Source organism: Trichomonas vaginalis, chromosome IV, assembly GCF_026262505.1.
Source record: "Trichomonas vaginalis G3 chromosome IV, whole genome shotgun sequence".
NCBI classification, from domain to species: domain Eukaryota; phylum Parabasalia; order Trichomonadida; family Trichomonadidae; genus Trichomonas; species Trichomonas vaginalis.
This window is the reverse complement of record NC_067206.1, coordinates 18,482,909-18,505,447: the sequence shown is the minus strand read 5'-3', so window position 1 is coordinate 18,505,447 and position 22,539 is coordinate 18,482,909. Positions and strand designations below refer to the sequence as shown.

General features: G+C 33.5%; 10 protein-coding genes and 3 pseudogenes across 13 annotated transcripts, besides 8 other annotated features; 4 read left to right on the top strand and 9 right to left on the bottom strand.

Annotated features, from left to right (window-relative positions):
* Positions 1 to 1,036: part of a mobile genetic element that runs on past the window's edge.
* Positions 1 to 9,214: part of a mobile genetic element that runs on past the window's edge.
* Positions 199 to 1,022: a mobile genetic element.
* Positions 199 to 1,022: a terminal%2Cinverted (terminal inverted repeat of MuDRx-1_TV_TvPhantom-3 transposon ID:TVAGG3_0122030).
* On the bottom strand, positions 1,372 to 1,848 carry TVAGG3_0122010 (integrase core domain containing protein family; the record flags this gene model as incomplete). The annotated part of the gene is made up of 1 exon (XM_001300818.1): positions 1,372 to 1,848. The coding sequence occupies one exon, from the start codon at positions 1,846 to 1,848 to the stop codon at positions 1,372 to 1,374; it is 477 nt and encodes a 158-aa protein (XP_001300819.1).
* TVAGG3_0122000 (phage tail repeat-like family) lies at positions 2,474 to 3,664 on the bottom strand (the record flags this gene model as incomplete). The annotated part of the gene is made up of 1 exon (XM_001300819.1): positions 2,474 to 3,664. One exon carries the CDS (start codon positions 3,662 to 3,664, stop codon positions 2,474 to 2,476), a length of 1,191 nt encoding a protein of 396 aa, XP_001300820.1.
* TVAGG3_0121990 (uncharacterized protein) lies at positions 3,706 to 5,598 on the bottom strand (the record flags this gene model as incomplete). Its single annotated transcript, XM_051223594.1, has 1 exon — positions 3,706 to 5,598. One exon carries the CDS (start codon positions 5,596 to 5,598, stop codon positions 3,706 to 3,708), a length of 1,893 nt encoding a protein of 630 aa, XP_051108580.1.
* On the bottom strand, positions 6,404 to 7,016 carry TVAGG3_0121980 (annotated as a pseudogene). The gene has a single exon. A coding segment is annotated over exon 1 (613 nt).
* On the bottom strand, positions 7,701 to 8,313 carry TVAGG3_0121970 (annotated as a pseudogene). Its single transcript has one exon. A coding segment is annotated over exon 1 (613 nt).
* A 522-nt stretch (positions 9,215 to 9,736) lies between the features above and the next one.
* Positions 9,737 to 10,267, top strand: TVAGG3_0121950 (annotated as a pseudogene). Its single transcript has one exon. A coding segment is annotated over exon 1 (531 nt).
* A 254-nt stretch (positions 10,268 to 10,521) lies between these two features.
* On the top strand, positions 10,522 to 10,752 carry TVAGG3_0121940 (uncharacterized protein; the record flags this gene model as incomplete). The annotated part of the gene is made up of 1 exon (XM_001288508.1): positions 10,522 to 10,752. The coding sequence occupies one exon, from the start codon at positions 10,522 to 10,524 to the stop codon at positions 10,750 to 10,752; it is 231 nt and encodes a 76-aa protein (XP_001288509.1).
* An 834-nt stretch (positions 10,753 to 11,586) lies between these two features.
* Positions 11,587 to 11,653: a mobile genetic element.
* A 954-nt stretch (positions 11,654 to 12,607) lies between these two features.
* Positions 12,608 to 12,729: a mobile genetic element.
* Positions 12,730 to 12,815: 86 nt separating this feature from the next.
* Positions 12,816 to 12,913: a terminal%2Cinverted (terminal inverted repeat of Maverick-3 transposon ID:TVAGG3_0121670).
* Positions 12,816 to 22,539: part of a mobile genetic element that runs on past the window's edge.
* Positions 14,705 to 15,553, bottom strand: TVAGG3_0121910 (uncharacterized protein; the record flags this gene model as incomplete). The annotated part of the gene is made up of 1 exon (XM_001300824.1): positions 14,705 to 15,553. The coding sequence occupies one exon, from the start codon at positions 15,551 to 15,553 to the stop codon at positions 14,705 to 14,707; it is 849 nt and encodes a 282-aa protein (XP_001300825.1).
* On the bottom strand, positions 16,858 to 17,193 carry TVAGG3_0121900 (uncharacterized protein; the record flags this gene model as incomplete). Its single annotated transcript, XM_051223593.1, has 1 exon — positions 16,858 to 17,193. One exon carries the CDS (start codon positions 17,191 to 17,193, stop codon positions 16,858 to 16,860), a length of 336 nt encoding a protein of 111 aa, XP_051108579.1.
* On the top strand, positions 19,193 to 20,056 carry TVAGG3_0121890 (uncharacterized protein; the record flags this gene model as incomplete). The annotated part of the gene is made up of 1 exon (XM_051223592.1): positions 19,193 to 20,056. The coding sequence occupies one exon, from the start codon at positions 19,193 to 19,195 to the stop codon at positions 20,054 to 20,056; it is 864 nt and encodes a 287-aa protein (XP_051108578.1).
* On the bottom strand, positions 21,222 to 21,467 carry TVAGG3_0121880 (uncharacterized protein; the record flags this gene model as incomplete). The annotated part of the gene is made up of 1 exon (XM_051223591.1): positions 21,222 to 21,467. The coding sequence occupies one exon, from the start codon at positions 21,465 to 21,467 to the stop codon at positions 21,222 to 21,224; it is 246 nt and encodes an 81-aa protein (XP_051108577.1).
* On the top strand, positions 21,498 to 21,720 carry TVAGG3_0121870 (uncharacterized protein; the record flags this gene model as incomplete). Its single annotated transcript, XM_051223590.1, has 1 exon — positions 21,498 to 21,720. A coding segment is annotated over one exon (223 nt), but the record flags the coding sequence as incomplete, so codon positions are not given.
* TVAGG3_0121860 (MazG nucleotide pyrophosphohydrolase domain-containing protein) lies at positions 21,811 to 22,506 on the bottom strand (the record flags this gene model as incomplete). The annotated part of the gene is made up of 1 exon (XM_051223589.1): positions 21,811 to 22,506. One exon carries the CDS (start codon positions 22,504 to 22,506, stop codon positions 21,811 to 21,813), a length of 696 nt encoding a protein of 231 aa, XP_051108575.1.

Sequence of the window (22,539 nt, the reverse complement as noted above, 5' to 3'; positions counted from 1 at the left end):
TTTCTTTGCGAGAATTAATTATTTTTTGTTTTCCTAAACTTACACATTTATAATGAACATTCAAGCTAAATCGACATTGTTTTGATAATTAAATATGCATTTAATGAAAATATTAATTGTCACTTTTTATATTTGTTAATGAAAATGATTTTTAAGTTATAAGGTGCCATAACAATTGACAAAGAGTTATACATTTGTACAAACACATTTGTACACACTAGCATATTGTAGCAGTTTATATTATAAATAAAGATTCGCTTTATTTTACGAGTTTCAAATTTAGATCTGAACCATGTTGAAGATCTTTCAAATCAATACGACAAATACATTTGTATACACTAGCATATTGTAGCAGTTTATATTACAAATAAAAATTCGGTATTTATTTTTATAACTTATTTTTTATTACATAGATTTTAATTCTAACCGAAAAATATTTCTAATCTATTTATATACATGTATTTTACTTAATGACATTGATGATATATGCAATTTATATGCACGTTTATCAATTATCAATATGAGCCATTGTATTGTTCATGGTAGTAATATTTGAATTTTAATAGTTGTTATCAACACCACGTAGCTTTTTGTCCTAAATTTATACTATTTGGTTCCGAAATAAGATTATAAATTTTTAAATTTAAATTCGACTTTTAAATACACTACTGATCGATTGCTTATATTGAGTTTCTGCTTTGCAAACAAGTTGAGGTTATAATTGTAAGTTTATTTGTATGAAATAAGAAATAATATATGTGACATTTGGATTTTATGCTACCATTTTTCTAAACAGGTGGTAGTGAGTCATTCACTTAAATATTGAGTAATCTTCAATAATGTGTAACGAAGATTTCTCTGAAACCATTAAAATAACGTATATAAATAATCGTATGTCAAAATGTGTGCCTATTTCAATTTTGCACACATTTTGACAGAAATTTGAATGAAATTTAGAGGTTTTTCTTCAAATTTGAATGATGCTTGTCAGAAAAAGTGTCAAAATGTGTGCAAATGTGTGCATTTTATCCATCTCGTAGATATCGTGTTAGATCTACCCTTTTCAACTAAAATTATTTTTGGCGTAAATTTCATTGACTAACTTACTGACTGACTGACTGACTGACGGCGCAAAGCGGCTTAACGAAAACATTAATATATAAAATTCATGAAAATTAATGGGGTAGAAATGAGGGTAGATATTGGGTTATATCTACCCTTTTCAACTAAAATATATTTTTGACGTAAATTTTCAACATTTATGAAAACATAAACGAAAACATTTATGAAAACATTAACGATAAAATATATTTCTGTATTTCATCCGCTACTTTATTACCTAATTAAATTCAGACATAAAATATATTTAGTTCATAAAAAAATTTTGATTAATTTTGGCTTATTTTTATCTTTCCAGTAATCCCTTTCGAGTTCCGATAAATGTGTAGGGTTCGATTCTCTCAAATTTCTAGAAGGAATTTTATCATCCACACCTCCTTCATAAATGACAGTGTATTCATCTTTGTCTTCATCATAACTCACAATTTTATTAACTATACCTCTTTTCGCTTCATCAACCGTTTTAGCTAATCTTCCATTTTCGCTTTCAACTAATCGAAATCGTGGATAAAATGCGACCGAATGGTCAGCTGCTTTAATTAAATAACCATTACCCTGTGAGGAATCAACGATATAATAATCATCACTTAACTGATTTCTTACCTTTTCATGTGGTTTATGTTCAAGAATGATTCTAACTTTAGTTCCTAGCAGTAATGATGAACTTCTTCTTTCCTCCGTTAACATTCGTTTTTGTTTTATGTATTCATCCTCCTCTTTTGAAGTCATTTCGTTTGGTTTAAATCCTGTGCTGTTATGAGTTGATTTATTATAAGCATTAATGACTTTATTCATTGATTCCTCCGTAAAATCTCTTTCTTTATTTAAATCTCTGAGCGTTCGAATGAAACGATTAATGATACCTAAAATATTATGGTTATGGTCTTCAGTCGTGTAATGAGTAACGTTATGTTTAATCAAAAATTCTGTAATTTCATTACTGAGGTATGCTGAATCCTGGTCTGAAGTTAATGAAGTGGGATGATGTTCTGCCACAAACGTCTGCAAAACTCTTAAAACTTCTTTTGTTCCTTTATTTTTCATTATATACGCAAAAGCTTTTCTAGTATTAACATTAATGAAAATCAAAAATGGTGGCTTTCTTCCTTTCTTACTCTGAACGAGTGTATCAAATTGATATGCATCATGGGTTTTAGAATAAATGGGAAGGTAGTAGTCGTATGGATTAACTTTAACCTGATGAACTATATTTTCATCATAAAATCTCTTAATTTCTGTTCTATCATTAAATCCCGCATTCTTTGCAGCTTCATAGAATTTTTAAATGACCTCCACGGTGATGATTCGAAAACTTCTTTTAAACTCATTTATGTAAAAATAAATTTCGCAAATTTCATGCTGTTCTAACCCATGCATAAACTGTAATATATGGTGGCATATAATCTGCACCCGAACCTGTTGTATTAGTTGTGAAAGTGTGTGAATGATTACCATTCCATGTTGTTTTGTACTGAACTACTTTTGATGTATATTCTGTTGGAGAATAAACATTATCGCTGTTATAATCTTTTTGCCATTGATTTAAGAATCTACCATCAATAGTATGTTGATGGTCTCCAGAATCACTTGTAGTTCCTGTGTGCTTATGTGGTGGAATGTTTGCTTCTAAAATTTTCTTTGAACCACCCGTTTGATTTGATGAATTAGCACAGTATAAGAATTTATCTACAATCTGCTTCCATGTACTAAAACCTAAAACACTTGCCGGATTTGTTGAATTCATTGATGTATATAATGAACCAACAGGATATATAGCTTGTAATATTTCATTCTTCATACTTGCAATTGCATTTGTTGCATTAGTTCTAAATTCATCGAAACCATCAAGAATATTAGTAAGATTATTATATTCCACATTCTTTTGACCCGGTAATTGATGGTGTAATTGAATGTCATTAACTGTTAATGAATCTATGTTCGAAAATCTTTCATTTATTTTACCATTAACTGCATCATTCATTTCCGACTTCTTCGCATAATTTTCATCTACCCATTCCTTTGCTTCTTCTGTATAACTCATTGCTTTTGTATCATAACGATTTAATTCTTCATCTACATATATTTTGTCGGTTTTATTGGCTAAATCAACAACCATATCTCTTAGGTTAGTGCACATATCTTCATCACGCATGCTTGATGAAGCAATAGCCCAATTCAATATTATCTCATCAGCTCTAATAGTAGTGAAAAATTCATGTGTATGTTCTTTATCTGCTTTCTTATCTAAAAGGGCTGGTAGTTCATATGTTTCAAAGTTTCTGACATGACCTTCGATATTCGTACATTTACTATCTAAACTGTTAAGCGTGTCTTTTACGCTAGTGCTTGGATTCTCTAAAGGTGCACTTGAACCAAGGTCAAAGTTCAGTATTATGTCGTCTGCTCTAACAGTTGTGAAGGATTCATGTGTATGGTTCTTGTCTGCTTTACTGTCTAATGAAGTTTGAAGTGAATTTATGTCGTTATGTTCTGTTATTAAATCATGCCTTAAGTTTACTATTTCTTGATTTAACTCAGGATGCATATGATTTACATCAGCTTTATTTTTAATCGCATCTTCAACAGTTATTTTGACTTAACCATCAAAGTAAATCTTGGTTCAACTAATACATCGTTAACAAAGAAGTATGAAGCATAAATTTCACCGTTATAATCAAATGCTTCTGGTGCTTTACCTGTTGTATCATAATTTATAACACATCTTATGTCATAACCTTCAGCACGAATGAATTTATATCTTCTTTCATTAACATCTTCCGTATTCACTTCTTCATCCTGTGTTAAATATCCATGATAATCCGTTATAATCTGTTCATCTGAACTTATATAATGAACATGGTCTTTATCTGCTTTACTATCTAATTTCTCATTAACATCATTCACTTCTAATTCAACTCTTCCGCCAGAACTCTTATTATCATTAATCTTTTTCATTAATTCAGTAATTACATCATAAAGACTATATTCTGTTTTCGGTTCTGTAAATAATGAGTCAAAATTTCTTTTCATCATTACATCGCTGACATTAATGATATCATCAATACCTTTTTCATTTATTCTCTTCATTAGTTCTGCAATAATGACGAATATATAATCTGTTAATTTATTCTCTTCATCAATGGTTATAGAATGATTTGAAATCGAATCATTAACACCTCTAAATAAATCAATAACTTCAGGATACACGTTTTTGATGTCTCGAATAACCTGACCCGTATCCTCTGGTTTCTCCTCTTCTTGGTTTATGTCTCTAGCCACCATCAACGCAGCCATAACCGGAGGGTTTGTTGCTACCTGTTCGAAAATCTGTCCGTTATGTACGGTATATCTAAATAATTTCTTTGTGTTTGTTAAAACATTTGAAACAAGTCTTTTAAAACCATCTACAAAATTTCCCGTTTCACCTAATGTTCTTGCAGCATCTACAAGCTCGCCCATTCCCGCTTTTGACCCCAAAAACGTCCATATTGCATTTATTTCACTCTGTATCGTTGTCCATTCAGCGAAACTAACACCCGCATTCGCTAAGTCGAAAATGAAACCCAGTGGATCGAACTTAATTCCGCCTTCTTTTTCAATTTCAACGAATTCACTAACATGAGATTTTAAATATTCTTTCGTTAAAATTGTTTTTCCTGATGTCATGCTATTAACGGAACTATCACCGTCAAAAGTTAACGAATTCAATTTCGTCATTGATGCTTTTATTTCATACACCGCTTTATCAATAGTTTTTGGCTCACCTTCTTTAGAAGTGTATGAAACATTAATGAATGAATTATATGTATTCATGAATGAGTTAAAATCAATGATTTTCATTAATGAAGCCTTTAATGATTCATTTACTGTTGAATCCCTTAATTCAATTACTGAACTGTCATCAATGAAAGGCACACTGCAAACCGTCGTGTTTGGATCAAATGCCGAAGTCGGCTGGGGAGTATTAATTATATAAGTCATTAAATCATTAAGTGATGCAAATAATGTTGTAATTCTTGATTTAATTTCTTTAGCATCTGTTATATACGGTAATTTTATTTCTGTAGTTTCTGAATTAAAGATATTCACTAAAATGTTTTGTAAACTGTTTTGAACAACTGTATAAACCGTTGAATTCGGAACCCTTACAATTTCACCATCCTTAATAAAGGGCATTGCACATGGCGTAGTGCTTGGATCAAATCTTTCGGGATTATAATTCAACATATATTCTAATGCTTCATAAACAGACCTATATACTGTTGTGTTATCTTTTTCAATAATTTCTCCGTCTTTTATAAAAGGCATTGTACATGGCGTTAATATTGGAATGAATTTTTCATATTCTTTCCACGAGATTAAATGTTCAGTTTTTCCGTCAGTTCTTATTAAATGCTCATCATTAAATGAAAACGTGTATGAACCAAAAATTAATCTTTTCGCCCTATCAGCTTCATAAGAATATGCGGATATACTCATATTTTTAATTATAATAAAAATGTTGTTCTATTTGCAAAGTACTGATCCTAATGATTACGGGACATTAAAATTACAAACTAACCTTGGTCTTCAGAATGAACCACTAGCTTTCAGAGTTCTTGATTTTAGCACTATCGCTTCATTTGTTATAACAGACGCTAACGATTTCATTACTTTTGAAATTGATGGTATTAGTACTGAAATTCATTTTAAAGCAAGAAATAAATATGATATTGATACGTTAGATGTTAATATTCAGGAAAGGATTGATGAAAAATTTAACGGAGCCGTTAACTGTGAATTAACTGATTCAGGAATAATAAAATTTAGTTCCGAAAAAGAATTTAAAATTACTGATATGACTCATCGAGCACGTTTATTATTAGGTGCTTATCATCAAGAATTACCATTAAAATCTTCTATTGAAAATCAAAAATATATAATTGAAATGAAATCTGCACCCTACATATGTTATGGAAACTGTTTATATGTTGAATCAAAAATAAGTAATGTAACAGGAATTTCAGGAGTTAATAATAAAAATTCTGTTATAGAATATAAATAGTTCTGTTACGCCGTTAATTCTGTATTCATGCCTAATTTTCCGATTTTATTAAGGCACGAAGGAAAATGGGTTCGAATTCAACCACACCATTTAAAAGATATGACATTTAGATTAGTTGATTTTCAAGGCGAACCAATTGAAATTAAAGCTCCTGTTCAATGACTATAGAAGTTGATTTTTGGTCTAATATAAGAGCTAATGGACTAGATGATGAACCAGGGATAAAAATATAAATTTAAATTAATTCGTTAAAACATATTTCAAGCAAAGTTTATATTCTGTTGAAAGTTTTGTGTATTCATTTGAATATTTATACTTAAACTCAACTCCTGTAGTTCCTGGTGTTTCGATTATTCTAATATTACCGATTTTCATAAATACCGGTCTGACCAACATTCGATTTCAGGGTCAGATAATCAATAACGCACTGTTTCCCTGTTATTCTTGATATAACATTTTCTAAATCCTCCTTTGTTAAAATTATTTGATTCTTACTAATAAGATTTGTCAAAAGCTTCTTATCGTCTTTGAGTAATATTGTTTGGTATAAATTAAGGAGGTAATGGTCTACGTTATCTGAAGTATTTGTTTGAATAGTTGAATAAGGATTATCTTGAGCATCACGCGATATGATTGGTTCTAATGGAGGTGGATATTCTAACTTAACTTCACTGTTAGCGTTTGTGTTTGAAGTTGTGTTTAAATTAACGGATTTTAGCTCCGGCTCTTTATCTTTCAAGTTTTCGGAGCTGTAATTTTTGATTATAATATTATTTGTCGTTCTTGAATCAACATTCGACGTCGGTTCAATAGGAACATTCACTGCACCGGCTAAGATGGATTTACTTCTCATTTTCTAGAGAATAAAAATTTTATTACTATAAAAATGAATAATATCTTTGATAAAGGTTTAAACGTGAAACTTGAAAATGAAAATCTTGTTGAATTCACTGAAACGGGCGCAGTTTATAAAGATGTTGAGGTGTTAAATAAGAAATCAAAAGGCAGAAGTCGAAATATGAACATCGATTATAAACCATTTACTATTTACGTTAATGATGGTTCTGGTGGTTCAAATTAAATATGCAGAAAGTAATAGAGTTTATGCGTTAAAAGGTGAAGCACCATCATTAAAAACAGTTATTCTAATCTTTATCCTCAAAAACTAACTGATCCAGAAAGTGTGGACATGAATGACACCAAAAATATAAACAGAAATGGTGATAGAGATGGATGGAATCTATTCACAACACCTCATCTAAAAATAAAGCTTTAAAATAATGTTGGTCTTTCCCAAGGTATATTTTTAACATTAATTGTATTAGTCATTATATGAATTTCTAAATATGAACGTGGTGAAATGAGTGATTTATAAGCATCCCAGATTTCATCAAAAGGTAATGTTATACCTGATTGCTTCCAAATTAATTCTATATCGTATTTTGAGAAACCTTGAAATATAACGAAATCAGTAATTAAACGTTTATGTTTAATGCTAAAAACCTCCACGTCATAAGTATTGCAACATGTGATAATGTCTGACTTTAGTAATTAAATTAGCTAATGGTGAATCTGGTTTTGAAACTAAACCTTTACCAGCGAAATCATCACAAACTAATAAAGTGTTTGAAGGATATTTTTTAAAAGGATATTTTGAAAGTTTTGAGAGAATGTAGTTTGTCAATCGTTTCATATCATACGTACCATCCTGCTGTCTCAAATGATGTTTATCAATAATTCTTTCCATTTCTTCCGAGTCTTTTGCATTCCTGATTGTATAAATTCAACTATTGCATAATATTTCTTCTTTTTCTTATATAACGTTGAAGAAAAGAAATTAATTCGCTATCTGGAATTTTAATTACTGATGCCTGAACTTTACCCATAAACGTCTTCGCTGTTGAATCCATTGAATCTGAAGTTGCTGATATAATGATTTGGTCATAATATGAATCTTGACCTAAACGTTCAGTAATTAAAATATGACGAATTAAATTAAAAGTCTTTCCCGAACCCATTTTTCCGCAATAGAAATACACACCGTTTGAACAGAACTGATAATCCTTACTGAAGGGAAGAATTAATGAACTATTGAGTTTATCAGATTTTTCATTCATTTTTTCATCTACTTCTTCAAATAAATGTTTCATTTTATTATAATTAAAAATGCAAGTCAGAAATTTTGTTAATACCGTTCCCAGTCTTAATGATAAAAGTATTAAAATCTATTATGAGCACATATTTTCACAACCGTTTAAAATATCAATGGTGAATACATTTATGAATACCCTAAACACTGGGTTGATTATAACACTGGCGAAAAAGCAATTGAAATAAGACAGATAAAAACCATTCCTGCAGGACGAACCATTGAATTATATAACTTTGGAATAATAAGAGATAATCATCAATATGATTTACAGATTTATATAGATTTAGACACAGGAGATGATATGACAGCATTTAATAAAAAGATTAAATCGGTTCTTATTGAACAGTTAAAAGGTGCCGGATATCCTCAACCTAATGAAGTTGATATGTTTTATAGTTTTGAAACTAATTCAATAGAATTTCGTGTTAATTCAAATTCAAAAGCTGGTTTCATATTTGATTTAAAAGATGGTGCTGTCGGTGATGAGATTGAAAATATATACACGAATAAAAATTTTCAAGAGATTACAGGAATTAATAATGATGAATGCTTTTATCGATTTGCTCAGTTCGGAGCAGAACAGATAACATTAAATGACCTCCTGGAGTACTTACCAAAATCAATTTCCATTAAAAATGATGATTATTTATTAACATCAATTTCATTTAATGGTGTTTGGTCCAGAGAAGCGGCAATCATTAAATCAAGTATAAGTGAATTCGCTGAAGATTCTATTTTATGTTTATCAAACTGTTTATATTCTCCGCCGAAGCATTATTCAATAACTAATTATGTTAATAAATTTAATATAAAATTAGTTGAACCATCGAGCCTAAAAGATATTGTCCTTCCTGATGACAGAAAAGATTATTATTATCGAACTCATATTAATCGCTTATTAAAATTTAATTATATATAAATGAGTTCAACGACTGAAAGCGCATGGGCTAGTTTTGATGAATCCTAAACCGCGGAATTATAATAATTGTAATTCCTGTAGGTCTTTTATTATGCTGGTGCTGTAGCGGGACCATATTTATATAGAAATTTATATAGAACACCGATTAATTCAACTGCCGGGGCTGATCTTATTCCAACAGGTCTGAAAAAATCTACACCGATTCAAACAAGCCCGACACAGGAAAGGAACCGCGAACCACTCACACGTATTAGGTCTTTTATTAATTATTTAAAGAATAGAAGAAATTAATTTGTAATAAATGACGTCGTTAAATGTAAAAATAATTTGTGATGATATTACTATCATTGATGATGTAAGTGAGTGTGCTAATATAATTGATAGAATTAATGAACTAATAAAGAGGTTCAGTGGTGAAAAAGTCAGAGTTTCATTAACGTTTAGCTCCGATGAAAAATTTTATGAGTTAATCATTATGAGAAATGATTTTAATAAGCATTAAATGGTATTTTCAACACTATCAGCTTTGTATGGAGGTTATAAAGCTATTGACGGTTTAACTGGTGGAGCTGTATCAAAAGCTTTAAAAAATAATGCTGGAATGCTTGTGGGAGCTGCTGCCAGAAAATTAAAATCTGAAAAGTTAAAGAAATTAGGTAACTGGGTTGCTGACCAGTCGCAAAACCTTTTAGGTGAAGATAATGAAATATCTAAGCAGCTTAAAGATTTTAAAGGTCAGTTGAATGGTGAAGAGTTTAAATTAAATTCACTTAAAGAAAAGGAGAAACAGCCAGAATATCCACCAATTGAGGCGCCGATTAATTCAGCACCTGCGCCATCACCAGCACCAGCGCCAGTAACTGCAGTCGCACCATATGACCCTGGCGGTTATGGAAGACCTTTTGACCCTAAAACAGGAGGTTCGAATTGGTTCCATTACGGTCGAAGATATATTTTAGCTAAAATCGCAAAAGCAAAGAAACTGTTAAAAACTAAAAAGAAACCAAGAGTTTTAAAGTAATTAAATGGTTAGAGATGTTCTCGAATACCCTGCACCACCTGAAACGCCTAACAATAATGATTTATATAATCGATTGAAAACTTTAGGTAAAGCGTATTTATGGTTTAATTATCCTTATCATATGGCGGCTTATAAACTTTATAAACACTATAAAGAAAGTAATAGACCTTCAACCGATCTAGTTGATCCGCAGGAATTAAGGAAAAGACGACGATAAAAAATAAAGTTAATTTTAAAAATATTTTTTATTTTTTACTTTTAATAAAATGAGTACTAAAATTACTGAAGCAACAAAACAAAAGTTTTTAGTTGAATACATTAAATCAGGAACTATTCCAGAAGGTTTTTATGTTCATCAAATGAAAGATGGTAGAGTTCAATTTAGAAAAATTAAGCAGCCATTAGATAAAAATGGTATTTTGAGAAAGATTAAATTATATGAAGATAATATAGCAGAACTGAAGAAGAAGTTAGAAGAATTCGAAAAATCAGATTAGATATAAAATTTTATTTTTATATAAAATGAATTTTACGAATAAATTATTAATTATTGTTTCATTACTTCTCATCTCCTGTGAAGCTCGTTTATGGTATGAATCTTTAACGTATGTGGATGATGATAGTGATGACATTCCTGAATCATGCCAGCATATTTACTGTTGAAATTTCATGAAACCCTACGAGTCTGAGCCGCTAAGCGGCGAGGTTAGAAATGAGGTTAGAAAACGGGTTAGATATACTCAAAATTAATTTTATCATTTATGAAAAATTTAGTATATACAGAAATTAAAAAATTTTTGAGTTAATTTATTTTTAAAAAATTATTTTTTTTACCCTGGGTGTTAAAATCTATGATAAAAAAATAAATAAAAAATTTTAACGTTAATTTTTAAAGTTTATTTTTTTAAAAAAAATTTATTTTGTGAAGTGTCAAAAATTTTAACGTTAATTTTTAAGTTTATTTTTTTAAAAAATTATTTTTTTTATTTTTTGTAAATGTCAAAAATTTTAACGTTAATTTTTAAGTTTATTTTTTAAAAAAATTATTTTTTTTATTTTTTGTAAATGTCAAAAATTTTAACGTTAATTTTTAAGTTTATTTTTAAAAAAATTGTTTTTTTTTTTATTTTTTGTAAATGTCAAATGTATTTTACGTGTCAAACAGTTTTTGTCAAACCCAATAATTTTGGTTCCGAGGGGCGTAGACCCTTGGTACCGAAATTATGGATACTAACTACAGCCTTTGGTTTCTTACCAAAAGCGAGAAAACTTGCTCGCAATTGTTCCGCATTGCGAGCAAGTTTTCTCGTTTTTGGCAGGGACTTGTTCCTTATGAGGTATATAGTATGAATATATACCTCATAAGGAGCAAGTCCCACTAGAAAGCTGGGAAACTTTCTTCGAATAACTTATCATTTGAAGAAAGTTTCCCAGCTTTCTACAAGAAACCATAGGCTGTGAGCCACTGATAATATATTTGTGCCTCACAGCCTTTGGTTTCTTACCAAAAACGAGAAAACTTGCTCGACATTAACAAGGTATGTGTTTAAGTATGTAAACACATGCTGGCACGTTGATATTCATTTCTTTGGCGGGGATCAACACGAGATTCTTTACGCCATCATTGATGATGCATCACGTTTCGTGCTTGATTGGCAACATCTAAGCACGAAGCAAGCGCATCAAACAACCAATGTTTTGAAGAGAGCAATTGCCCGGTTCGGAAAGCCATGCGCTATTTGGAGCGACAATGGCGGCGAGAACCGGGGTGTTTTCACACAAGCACTTTTGGCCCTTGAGATAAGGGCCGTGCGCATCGAACCACACTGCCCTTATCAAAACGGCAAAATTGAAGCATTTTGGCCAGGAATCGAACAGAGGGCAAGGGACTGGAGTGAAATTCAGTCAATTGTTGATCGGTACAACAACAAAATGCATTCTTCTTTGCCTAAGATCACACTGGATGGCATGAAAGTGCGCTCAACACCTCTAATGTTTTACGAAACTACAGAGAAATGGCATGAAGGAATGCAACCAATATGGTATGTAAATGACAAAGAATTGATCTTTGAATTCAAACATATGAATTAAGCAATTTTTTAAAAAAGTAAATTATTAAATTTAAATCATTTTTAAAAGTATTAAATATTAATATATGAAGTTTGTTCCTTATGAGGTATATATTCATACTATATACCTCATAAGGAACAAGTCCCTGCCAAAAACGAGAAAATTTGCTCGCAATGCGGAACAATTGCGAGCAAGTTTTCTCGCTTTTGGTAAGAAACTAAAGGCTATGAGGCACTGATTATATATTAGTGCCTCACAGCCTTTGGTTTCTTGTAGAAAGCTGGGAAACTTTCTTCAAATGATAAGTTATTCGAAGAAAGTTTCCCAGCTTTCTAGTGGGACTTGCTCCTTATGAGGTATATATTCATACTATATACCTCATAAGGAACAAATCCTTAAATAAACATACAAAATCCATACAACAACAAAAAAATGTCACGTAAACCAAAAAGTGACATGTTGTAAACCTTGACCCTTTGACAGGCAAAACAAAAAAAAAAAAAAAAAAAAAAAAAAAAGGGAGTGGGGCTTCCAGGCACTTCGTGCCTTCTAGCCCTGAGGATGAATGAGTATAATGAAGTTTTTTTTTTCTTGGGGGATGGCTTCCAGGCACTTCGTGCCTTCTAGCCCCCGAAGATGTTTAGTATAAATGAAGTTTTTATTCGGAAAATTGTTAGTCTTCTTGGTCGAAAACATTATATAATGTGTCGCTTTTCACAAATTATATATGTTTTCATGTTTTGTCACTTTTCTGTCACTTTTCAGGAAAAAACATTTTTATTATTATATATAAATGAATTTTACAAAACCTCCGTTACCCTTCTTTGGAAATAAGAGTAAATGTAAAGATATTATATTGAGAGAACTTAAGAAACTACCGAATGGTCTAACATTTGTAGATTTGTTCGGTGGAAGTTTCTATATATCCCATTTGTGCCATATAATATTCCCAGACTCAAAGATTATATGCAATGACTTCGACAACTATATGGACCGTCTCAAACATATACCAGACACAAACAAAATATTGAAAGAGTTAAAAGAAAAGATACCTATAGGTAAGATGGAACGTATACCATTAGATAACAAAAATATTGTGAGAGAGGTTTTGAAAAAAGCAGAATATATAGACTGGAATAGTATATCTGCTAGACTATTATATAGTGGTGCTATAAGAGTTCATGACATTGAAACACTTATGTCAAAAGTTTTATATCTTAACTATACAAATGTTTTCAAAGAGGACATAGAAAAATATATTGAGGGTATAGAGTTTGTGAGATGTCATTGGACAGATTTGTATGAAAAATATAAAGACAAGGAAAATGTTTTCTTTATAGTGGACCCGCCGTTCTATAACACATGGGATTTTCAATACCAAGTAGACTGGACTTTGAGAGACTCTTTAGAAACTTTAGACGTTTTACATAACCATCCATGCTTTTACTTTACATCCGATAAAAGTGGTTTGGAAACCGTTATGAGATGGTTAGAGGACATACATGACTATGAGTTTAGATATGACAAGATAGAATATGAGAGAGGTCCTATAAACTGGAGAAAGTGTCATAACAAAGAAATTTTATTAGTAAGTAAATGTGGTTTTGAAATAGGACTACTTGTTTTAGGTTTTTTCCATTGTGTCATTTATTTATTTGACGTGGCAGAAAAGTACAGAGAATATGAAGATGAACCAATGCCTGCAAATGTTCAGTATATGTACTCGTAAGAGATATTTTTATCTAATATTAAATGGACGCACAGAACTTAGCGAATGCACAGCAACCTGGACAACCAAACCCAGAGAATATTCCAAATGAAGTTAGAATACAAACTGCAATGGCAAACTATGGTCAAGTGCCAACAGATGTACAAATGCAAACTGCCATGTCAAATGACGCTGCGTTAGGTTTGCCACCATGGTATGCAAATATGAGATGGAAAGAGTTTTATACAAACCCTGAAGTGGGATATAAACAACTTTATGCAGATGACGCGAACACAGGAGTTGACCCAGAATATGTTTTCTACCAGAGGAGAAACAGAATGTATGAGCTCCAGTTAAAGAATGCTATGGAACTCAACAGGAAACGTAAAGACTAGGCGGACATTAGATTTTTACATATAGTAAAATGGGTTTCTTCAGTAAGATAGGAAACTTCTTTCGAAATGTTGGAAGAGGTATATGGAATGGAATAAAAACCGTAGGAAGAGGAATTTGGAACGGTGTCAAAATATTGGTAAAAGAGTAGGTCAGTTTGTTGGTATTATACCTAAAGACCCTGAACCAGAAGAACAAGCTCCTGTTATACAACAGCCTGAAACCTGCACCACAGTCTAGTTGGCAACCAAATCCAACACCTCAACCGTATTAAAAAATCATATTTTTACCGTTCGATAGTAGTTGTATATGAAACTAAGTTCTAAGTAAAACGCATGGTATAATGGAATTATTCTTTTTCTTCCATCTGTAGTAAACCATACTTGAAAGTCTGAAATACTTCCACTCGGCGGTTCATATAGCTTTGTAGGTTTTTCGTAAAAGTCATTTGCCAAGCATAAAAAAGAGTTTTGTGCACCAGAAAATGAAGCATGAACTATAATAGCATCTGAGTCGAAAACATTTTCATATGTTCCATTAGGGTTTTCGACTTCATAATAGTCCGGGTGTACTGGATACCATGCAGGCTGATTTAACATCCTCAAAAATCTATGCCATGCCAAGTTGTTATATTTTGTAGAAATATAAACGTTTTCTCCAAGGTCTTCTATTTTATTGATTTTAACAGTTGCGTTTTTCCTGTCATAAACAATATCGAGATGGTACTCTCCTTCGTCAATGTTATACTGGTTTGCATATTCGAGATAGATATCGTTTATTTTTTCTTGAAAAGCTTGAAGAGTTGTTTCTAAATTTACAAGCAAATTCACTTGTAAAAGTTTTCCCTGTTCAAATTTCTCATACGTACGTTTTTCTTTGTTATAGTATCGAACGGTAAAACCGACCGTAAATGGGAAACCATGTATGGCTTCTGAAATGAACTTCATTCTACGAAAGCCAATAGCTTTTGTGACAGATGGGTCTCTTAGCCATCTTAATGGGTAGTCAAAACGATAGCCTTCATGCTTTACGGTCTCTGTCTCAAACTTTTGACCGACATTAGTAAAAAGTTCATCTAATGGTTTAGTTGTAGCAACTCTTGAATTTTCTTTTTCTATTGAAAGCATATTTTATCTAGAATAAAAATGTCGAAAGAAACAGCGTCTATGAGAGAAATACAACACAACCGACAACTCATTTTGCAAGCTCTAAATAAGAACACAACAAACTTTTCAAACTATTCTAAGATATCTGAGTCATTGAAAGAAGGAAACTTAAAACTGACGATAAACCCAATGACAGACGAGTTTCTGTTTCAAGACAGTAAGAACCATACTGTTTGTATAAATCCAACAAAAGGAACTTTAAACGAGAAACCTATAGATGAACTTCTTTTGAAAGCAGATATTGACAACAAAGCTGACAAAGAGTATGTCATTGAAAAAGTTCAAGAAGAACATGACAGAGCAGATGCAACATATGCAACAAAAGAGGATGTTGAAAAGAAAGCTGACAAAACATATGTTAACGATGAGTTAGCATGCGTGGCTAGTGCGTTAGTGAAGAAGGCAGATAAGGAATATGTGGATGAAAAAGACAATGAAATTAAAGAAAGGGTTGAATGGTATAATGAACGGACATCGAAGATTTTAAAAACGAAAGCTGATACAGGATGGGTTTCAGGGTGTTTAGACCTTAAAGCCGACAAAGAAACTGTAGATATGTTGGCACAAACGGTTTCAAGTCATACCAGAGGTTTAATGGAAGATGGACAACAGTTGAAAGAGCTTGAGAAAGGTGTTACAGAGTTAAGGAATACAAAAGCAGACTCGACATGGATAAAAGGATATGTAGATGCAACAAAAGAACGTATTTTCGCATGGACAGAAGGAACATACCCACAAAAATATCATAGACATAGCATCTCTGACGTAAATGAACTTGAAGAAAAGTTATATAAAAAAGCAGACAAAACAGAGCTTCAAACGTTAAAGACAGAAATACTTCAAACAGTATATCCTATAGGTTCTATTTACACGTCAATGAACTCTACCAAACCAGAAGGAGTACTTGGTTTTGGAACTTGGACTCAAATAGTCGACAGGTTTTTGTATTGTGCAAACTCTTCAAAGGAAACAGGTGGAAGTAAAACGATTTCAGGTGCAAATTTACCTGCGCACAGTCACTACGTAAGTTTAACTACATCTGAAGCAGGTTTGCATAGTCATAGATTTTGGGATTGGTCAGGAATGACAAAAGGTAAAGGATATGATGTTAAAGAGGACGTTAAGTTTGCTATAAATTGTTACTGGAGTAACACTGAGGTAGGAGGAAGCCATACACATCGCGTTTCAGGCTATACGCAAACAACGGGACAGAGTAAAGACTACATGCCACCTTACATGACAGTTTACGCATGGTATAGAAATGCTTAGTCGTCATTTTCAACTTCTTTAGCATATTCGTCAGGAGTTGTCTTATATTTGTTAGGAACTGTCTTTGAAAGTATACCACCTTGAACCTTAACAAGTTTGAAACGAGGTCTGACAATAGTAGTTTTATCTTCTGCTTGCAGTCTGTACATTTTGCCATGTTTGCCTAAAACTTCATAATATTCTCTTGTATACTTTCTTCTATTTTTACGAACACGAATGTGAGTACCTGTCGGGTTCCCATTGTTGTCATAGTCAATAGTATTTTCATATGGGTCACGTTTAGGTATTTCTATTTTTACTTTGTCACCTTTCTTAAGTTTGAAGCCCGGCATTCTTTCTTGTTTGTCTCTTTTGACTAAATTATTAAATATATAGTCTTTCTCTAAGTCAGGGTTGTTTTTCATTTCTTCAGGGGAGTGGTTTCCCAAACCTTTTTGTTTACGGTTATTGTAAATATTTAAAACTTGTCTCATCTTTGCCATGGAGAAGTGTCTATATTTGTCGTCATATGACATTTCATTTGCTTCACCACCTTGTGGTTGGTTTAAGTCTCTTAACATTTTATACATCCGTCATGTCAATGACACCAAGAGCAGAATGGTTTTGGTCGACAATGAAATATTGGTTTACATTTTTTGAACGCAGATAGTTTTTTACATCATCTGATTTGAAAGAACTTTCACAGTCAGATGTCAGTTTTGTTGGATGGTATTTGTCAACGAATATTGTCAAAGCTGCTAAGATATCTAAAATATTTTTGGACTGTAATGGTATGGCTTCACAGTATCTTGTGTTTTGACCGACAAATATTAGCCAGTATGGTGGTCCATCTTCTCTATACCTCGGAATGTTTTCCAAGATATCCATAAACCAAGCATTTGGTGTTGAACTAAGATTTTTATCATGAGTGCTTTCTTTGTTGCTTTAGAACATAGGGGTCCTTGTTTGGATTCGTCATTTTTACCCATAAGAAATGGGTTTATTTGGCGCATTAGCAGGAGTTGCATCCAGATTTTTGCCCGCAGTGGGAACAATAGCTAGAGGTGTATTTGGAGTTGGAAGGAAGATTTTGAGTACATTAGGTATACTTAAAGAGAAAGCACAAACCTATTATACAAACTGTACAGAAAGGTTGGGATGTAGCACGAGATGCAGCAAATCTTATTCCAAATCCTGAAACAAGAGGAAAAGTTCAAGGATGGATGGACAATGTAGGAAGACAAGCAGGAAACTATTATAACAAAGCAAATGACTACTATAACCAAGCAGGACACTATATGGACCAAGGTGAAAGATTCTTTAACAGAGGATATAACCATGCACAACAGTGGGTAAACAATAACCAACCTCAACCGCCTCAAACGTGGGGAATGTAAAATTTTTTACTGAGATGAAATGAACAATACAGCATTGAGACAAATGGGTTCAAGATGGATTTGTCGACTTCCAGCAGTTACACACACGTGTTTGTCAAGTTCTTCCTATACCTCAGGAAGTTTTAGACCGACTTAAAAAACCTAAACAACCAGTTGAAAACAAACCAAACTAAAATTTTTTACTGAGATGAAATGACCGAAGAAGTTGAAACGGTAGATTTGACAACCACAAACAAAAAGTTCAGAACCATTGTCAAAACCTGTCAAAGAACTTACAGATGAAGAGAAAAATTCAATAATAGAAAGTGCCAGGTCTGGAAATACAAACCCTAACTATAAAGTCACTTTTCATAGAAATGGAACGGCTAGTATCTCAAAAAAGAAACAGACTCTCACAAATAAAATATTGAAGTCTGAAGGAGCTTTCGAGACAACAGATGGAAAAGTTTACTTCACTGACCAACAGTTTCATTATAGAACATCTCATTGACTTAGAGTCGAAATATTCTAAACTTTACAAACAAACACAAAAAGTTGAAAGGAAAACAAAAACAGATGGCATATGATATTTATGAAGATGTTGACGACACAACTGTTCCTGCAAGTGAGGTAAAGTCAAATGAACCGAAAAGTGACGAAAAACCAATAGAAGAAGGGGAGCCAAAAACTGAAGAAAAACCAAAACCAAAGGTTAGTTTTCAAACTAAACCAAGCCAACCTTCATTAGCTGGTATGGGTTGGCGTCAAAGGCTTATGGCAGCGGGAGGTTATGTAAAGTAAAGAAAAAATATATTTTTTTATTTTTATAAAAATGCCTCCGTATAGAATGGATAGAAGGTCTGCTAGAATAAAAGCAGAGTTAGAAAGATATGGTTGGAGAGTTTCAAAGAAGTTTAAATATAGGAAGGGAAGACCCATAAAAGTCTATGACAAACTGGCTGGTCTGACCTACGAAATGGATTTGGAAACAGCACGTGCAAATTATCCAAACAGACTAGAGAGGTTAGAAGAAGAACGTCTTATGGACATGCCTTTTGATGTTACTGAGCCACAAGTTGAAGGACACGACGGCTTTGCCAGATTCTACTGGAAACATGACGAACAATTGCATCCTTTGAGAAGGAAAAAAGGAAAAGGTGAAGATGCACATGCTCCCATGGAAAGAACAAGATATGCATATGAAAAGTACCGTGAAGTTAGAAGTCAAATTACATCTGGTCGAACCTTTACAGTAAACTTTGACGAAGGAAAGAACAAAGAAGGCTTCATGGGAGTACTTGCTGCCATACAAGACGGAAATAAGAAAGGATACAATCTCAGACTAACCGTAACAGATTTAGATGGTCACATTTACTATGCGCATGGCAATGAACAAACAGCCGCACAACTTCTTGACGCTTTCAAGACTACAAAGAGAGAACAAATGGTTGACTCCGACTCAGACATTTTGAATGCAATTGAAGGAATTGCAAGTGTCAAGTTCGAATGGTACCAACCTAACCCTCAAGCAGTCAGACAACATGCTGGATACTTCCCGTTCATAAATAAGTCTGACATTGACTTGACAAGGTATGGAATTTACAATTCAATTGAAACAATTGTCAACGAACCTTGCATTCTTACATGTCTCAGGAACTCTGGTCTTGTTACAGAAGAGAAGATGAAGTATCTTGAGTCATGTGTGAAAACAAGGTACATTCTCAGAGGGCAATTGTCAAAATTGCACCGTTGGCAAATGTCAATATCCGCGTTAACATACCTACAGCTAAAGGTTCTTCACATGACGACTATGTTGTTGACAAAGACTTACCATGGTTGAAGATTGTAATTGTCCACAACCACTTCATGTTGAACGAAAGTCTTACAAACCCATTGTTCGGAAAAGGCAAGTGCAACATTGTCAGAGCTGTTAACATTCTTTTCGAGAAAGGTTTGTTGAACAATTCCAGATGACAAGCTGACAGAAACTTTTGTACCAAAAGACGAAACAAACTTTTCACTGTTAGCAAGACCAAAAGTTGTTCCAGACAAAGTTATAGCACAAAAGAAGTACACAGTTCCAAAAGGAGTTGGATTGTTCGGATACCAACCTGAACCAGAAGAACTTCCAATGAGGTTGCAAGAACTTCAAGATGCTATAAACAAACTTCCATTGAGACATCCAATTGACGTCAAATTGTATTGGAGAGCATCTGAGTTAGGTCAGAAGGTTTTATATGAAACAGGTTGCTTCGACGATGTTTATGAGATAACAGGAGAAGTTTCTCAGAAGATAAGAGACTCACTTGAATTTCCACAAACTGGACCAATTGGTTGCGACAAGTTCGACTCAGATGAAAAGATATACTATGTCGACCTTAACGCTGCATACATGAGGTTTGTCCAATATATTCCGACTGGAATTCCAAACGAAGATGGTGAGTTCTCGGGAAGGAACTATACAGTTGGAAAAGTCATACAACAACTGTATGATATTAGGAAAGCTTCAAACCCCAAACTTGCAATGACACTCAAATTGCTTATGAATTCGACATGGGGATATTCCATTAAGAAACCTCAAGAGATGAAGAGTAAACATTATGAGAAGGTCGACAACTTTGTTGAAAGGTTTTCTCCTTTTGTTTTGAAGTACGAATTCACTCAAGGTCAAAGTGGCTTAGTAACCACATTAAAACCTATTGTCGAACATTGGTCTTACCCTCAGTTCGCAAAGGCAGTCCTTGACAACTACAACAAATTCTTCTCCGAAGTCAAATCCAAAGTGAAGGTTTACTATGAGAACATTGACGCACTCATGACGAACGAAGAAGGGTACAACAAACTCATTGAAATGGGTATGGTCGGTGAAAAGATGGGCTGTTTTAAGCTAGATAAGGTATTTTCCGAAGTTCATGTCCTCTCCAAGCGTAAGTACTGGGGCATACTTGAAGACGGCACAGAAATAAAACATTGCATGAAGTAAAAAATTTTTATTCGAATTTGAATTAAAATGTGGGAATTCTTGGGAACGGGAAAGGCTTATTTACTTGAGGAACAGGTAAAGGTGGTGGAGGTGGAGGTGGTGGCAACCAGTCCATTTTATATTCCTTCCTAGCTAATTTCCGTTTAATTTCATGGTCGCCCTCGGAGTCTTTGAATCGGACAGGTCGAGTTACACCATTCTTGGTCTCAAACTCATATATAACCTGTTTGTCTGTATTTTCGTCGACTATGGCACGAGACACAAACATTGACCAAACGGACAAAAAGTGTCATTTCGGATGGTCACGCAGCCAATCGCATTCGAGCACTTCGAAGAAGCCTTACGTTCCAAGGAAGAGGGTGTCTGGTGCAAGGGAGAGGTCATGAGACTCTACGAGCAGTACATCCTCAATGCCTGGGAGGACAAATCGTCCTTGGATTGGCAAATCTACCAACTCCTCTGGGACGACCTCCTACGCAACTGGGATGACGAAAGAGTCCAATTCAAAGGTCGGGAACTAATTTTGCAAATTGACCTTAATTTCACATACTTATCCAAATAAACACCTAAATTTACTTGGGGTTTCCCCCTAAAATAAAATTTTTTTACTCTTAGAACCACTCGAGGTTCTCCTTACGATTGTTGAGCTTGTCACCGTCAATGTGTCTGACCTTCGTCTTCTTGTTTGGATTTGGAACCCATTGAATTGCGACAAGCTTGCCCATGGAGATTGAACCGCGATTCCGAAGGGTAAGGTTCAAGTGTCCCAAGTTGTTGAGGACTGGGGTAAGAACCTTGCCGGTCTCCTTGTTGCGGATTTTGTATGGGTAGGGTTGGGAAATTTCATAACTGTCATCGGCAACAAGGGTTGCCCAAACTTCCTTTTCTTCGTGTTTCTCTTCTTCTTCGTGTTCCTCTTCGTGTTCCTCTTCTTCCTCGAAAATTCCTTCTTCAATTTGGTGCTCACGAATTACGGTGTTGGAGGTTCTGTCCTTTCCGAGTACCTTCCAGATGGCATCTATCTCTTCGAAGAAACGGTAGATGAGTCTGGCAAGGTCTCGGTTCTCTCTCGCGTAAATGCGCAAGGTTTCCGTCAAATCATTCAGGACTTTCTCATTGGAAGCTTGGTTCATGAGGAACTCACCTTTAAGTCCCTTCATCTCTTCCATAAGACTACTTTGGAGAGTCTTAACGGTGTTTGTCAGATGAGCTTTCAAATTCAAAATTTGAATTTGAACTGGGCGCTTGTCTGGCAACATTGAAAGGACATCTGCCATTGTGTTCGGCTTCGGTGCTTGTTCGGACATCGAAAAAAATGAAGTGGTTTGAGAATGGCGGTT